Source organism: Phoca vitulina, unplaced genomic scaffold, assembly GCF_004348235.1.
Source record: "Phoca vitulina isolate PV1807 unplaced genomic scaffold, GSC_HSeal_1.0 scaffold80, whole genome shotgun sequence".
Lineage (NCBI taxonomy): Eukaryota > Metazoa > Chordata > Mammalia > Carnivora > Phocidae > Phoca > Phoca vitulina.
The window spans coordinates 1764216-1767916 of NW_022589783.1; the positions used below are offsets into that span (position 1 = coordinate 1764216).

General features: G+C 59.3%; 1 protein-coding gene across 1 annotated transcript in view; it reads left to right on the top strand.

Annotated features, from left to right (window-relative positions):
* The first annotated feature begins 3473 nt into the window (after window positions 1-3473).
* Window positions 3474-3701, top strand: part of MNX1 (motor neuron and pancreas homeobox 1) — a 4971-nt gene continuing 4743 nt past the window's right edge. Inside the window, exon 1 of the mRNA XM_032394334.1 lies at window positions 3474-3690. Within this exon, the coding sequence (XP_032250225.1) occupies window positions 3474-3690 (217 nt within the window). The remainder of the gene's footprint in view (window positions 3691-3701) is intronic.

Genomic DNA, 3701 nt, shown 5'->3' on the forward strand with positions numbered 1-3701 from the left:
GGTGTGCCAGGCAGGGAAGGGGCCAAGATGGGGGACAGCTGATGAAGCATGCTTGCTCAGGAAATCAAGGGTCCCCCAATTGTCCCAGGGCTGTGGGAGAGGGGAGTCACCTGGAGACTGGGTTTGGGAGTATTGCTGGGACCGGACTTTGATCTCTCCTTACGGCCCTCCAACAGACGCAAGCCCCACTCCTGTCTGCCCAAAACCTTCTTCAAAGCCAGCTGGGCTGGACCAATACAGATGCTGGAGACAGGAAGAGCCCCAGCGCGCTCAGCTTCACACCTCATAAACCACACAAAGCCCCCAAACTTCCAAGACCTCGCCCTCTTTCTCTGTCCCTCTCTCTTTCCATACAACTTCACAGAAAACCTCCAATCTGTATTAACTTTTTCTTAACATCAACAGAATGTATGATAATTTTAAAGCCCTTTGGCCCCATAGAGTGCATTTGGTCTAACCCCGACTTTCCTAAACAAAGAAACAGAAATCCATAAAAATAAAAGAGCACAGGCATCCAGAGTCTCACTGCAGTTACGGGGTGGCCGCGACCAGGACCCACCGCGGGCTTAGTGCTTCTTCGATGCCTCACTGGGCGCCCCCATGGGTGGTGTGGCCTCGGGGATAAAACCAGGTGAACCTTTGCCTGCCGGACCCCCACATACCTGTCCAGTCTGTGCTTCCAGGAAGTGCTGTCAGCTGGTCTCAGGGGGACGACTCGCACGTCCCACCACGGATTTTGAGGGGTTTAGGAGCAATGGGTACTGTGGAACAAAGAGGGTGGTGAAATGAATTCCTCTGGGAGCTCTAAAACACAGCATGATTTTGGCGAGGAACATGGGGAGATTTATTGCATATAGACTGCACACCTGTCCCCAACTAAAATAGCCCTGGCGGTGGGTATTTCAGGGAGAAGAGAGGGCAGCAGGCTCTCCAAGATCAGTTTTGGGGAGTTTCATTCACTACCTTCCCCCAGCCTCCTAAATCACTGCCCTCCATCCCAGGAGTCCTGCCCCAGCAGATGGAGGAGGAGGGAGGTAGGGAAAGGCAGTCAGCATTAGAGCAAACCCCTGTCAGAGGTGGGGGCCAAGACTCTCCCGGGGAGGCAGAGTGACAGCCAAGATGTCATTACTGTCCCTCACAGGGCGAAGGGTTTCCTGCCCAGAACAGGTGGCTAAGAATCTCAGGTCTCCTTCATAAACCCTCCTTCCCCAAAGGGAACAGACAGGCATGGAGAAACGGGGCCAGGGACCACTGGGGCATTGAGGGCGGGTGTACGGCCCCTGCGTCACACTTGGTCCCACTCCAAACTACAAGGCTTAACGGTTTGCTGGGGACAAGAGTCTCAACCTCTTTGAACCTCTACTCTGAAATGGAGAGGATAAAATCCTTCTTCTAGTGTCACAGTGACGGCTAAAGAAGAGAATTCTAGAAAGCTCATGGCATATAGCAGTGTTCAGGAAGTGTAAGTGCTCTCCTCTCTCTGCTTAAAGGCAGGACTGCATTATCACCACCCCAAAGAGATAGCCTCTAAAGACCAGACAAACACCATGTAAATGCTGTAATTTCTATTTACAAGTTAACATTGGTTTGTGCAAAGCCATATCATATTTACTCCCAGCGCTGTCCCTTATCCATTGCTGTCCTCCTGATTTCCAACTAGTACTGTGTGTCTCGGAACTACCCCGTTTTAATGAAAAAGAAAGTCGGCTCTTGCCAACAGAATCACCACAATCAACTCTTGCCAAGGCAAAAAGCCTTTTGAAGGGAAACTAAGCGATCCCTATACTTACCTTAAAAAAAAAAAAAAAATCCCTCTTGTAGCAACCTGATCTGCTAATTTTAAAGTTTACCTGCCCTCATTTTTCCTTCCTCCTCTGTCCCTCCTCCAGCCCCCACCCTGTCCTTTACTCACCTCTTAACTGCTTAGGAAGCTGGCTGCAAGAACCGAAACCCCCTCCTGCATTCCTTCCCCTGTTGGGGCCAGATAACTAGGTCTAATGGAGCTATCGACAAAGCCTCGTGCTGGTGGCCTCTTGACTCCCCGACCTGCATGTTGATTCTTTCCGCTTCAGAAAAGCCCTTGGAAGTGCTTTTACTGTAAATATTTGAAGTGTGTGTATGGGGGACGGAGGGGGTGGGTGTGAAGTCTGGATTCTCACTCCACTACCTTGCTCAGCCAGGGGAAGCCCTTTCGCCCGAGTTCCCAAGCGGCAGGTGGGAAGAGGAGAGAGGCTGCGTTTGCCTGCCTGGGGACTAACCGGGGTCAGAGTGACTGGCCTCGGGAGGACTACCGGCTCCCGCAGGCTTTCCAGAACCGAGGTGGGTGCCGTCCCCTCACGCCCGTGGGTATCCTTCCGCAGAGAGGAAGAGCTCTGTCACCGAGGATCCTCTCACTGGCAGGTGGGCAACGTCTCCAAGCCGACCTGGGTCCTGCAGGCCGCGGGGCTCACAGACTCGGCCCTCTCCGCCTAGACCGGGCAGAGGCTCAAGGCGAGGACTTGTGGAAGGCACACTCTCGCTCACACACACACACAGCACCTGAAACGCACAGGACTTCCCAGAGATGAGAAGGTTCGACCTGCAGAGGGTTGACGACAGGGACACAAACTGCTCCCGTGCACCCTGGAGACCCAAGGACAGGGCTTGGGGACTGGTCTGACCTTCGTCGGGCTACCGTCCTTGAGCAAAGCAGCTAGATCTGCAAGCAACGTGGGCTCCCCGCCGCAGAAGCGCACAAACTCAAGTGCTGGCGAGGAGGCGCGAGGAGACGCACGCCGCTGGCTCTAGGGGACGCCGAGCCCAGAGCCGGACGGCGTGTCTCCGGAGCTGGCCTCAGACCGCGGGGCCCGCACCGGGACCCAGGGGCGCCAGCGCCCGCAGCCCCGCTCAGCACTTGCAGGAGGGCAGGCAGGCTCCCTAGGTTCAGCCTCCGAGTCTGGCAACCCCGGTCGCCGTCTCCGCCCCGCCATCGCGGCTCCGCACCCCGGTTGTTTAGGACCCCGCGGCGCAGGGGCGGGGCGGCGGGCGGCCTGGACGGTGACAGGTGCGCCCCTCCGCCAATGGCCGGGCCGGCGCCCCTCCCCGAGCCCCCGCCGAGCGCGCCAATCGGCGGCCGCGCTGCGCTTCAAGTGCGCGGAGGGGCGCGGGTCCCCACGACGGCGCCAGCGGCCTCGGCGCGGTCGCCCGAGGGTCCAGCGCACAGAGCCGGGCTCCCCGGCCCGGCGCGTCCAGGCACCCGCGTGCGAGTTTGTGCGAGCGCGTGCGAGCGCGGCCCGGGGCGGGGTCCGCACGGAGGAGGCGCCCGGACCATGGTCACCCTCGGCTGAGTTTCCGGCGGCGACTTTGATTATTGGCAAATAATCACCATAACAATACCGAACCCTGGGGCTCGCCACCGCCACGCACAGACTCCGCGAGCGGCACGAGGCCGCGTCACCCACCACCGGCCCTGCTCGCCAGCCCCAAACGAGCCGATGGAAAAATCCAAAAATTTCCGCATCGACGCGCTGCTGGCCGTGGACCCCCCGCGAGCGGCCTCGGCGCAGAGCGCGCCGCTGGCCCTGGTCACGTCGCTCGCGGCCGCCGCGTCCGGCCCCGGCGGCGGCGGCGCGGGCGGCGGCGGGGCGAGCGGCGGGGCGAGCGGCAGCTGCAGCCCCGCGTCCTCGGAGCCGCCCGCAGCGCCCGCCGACCGTGTGCACGCC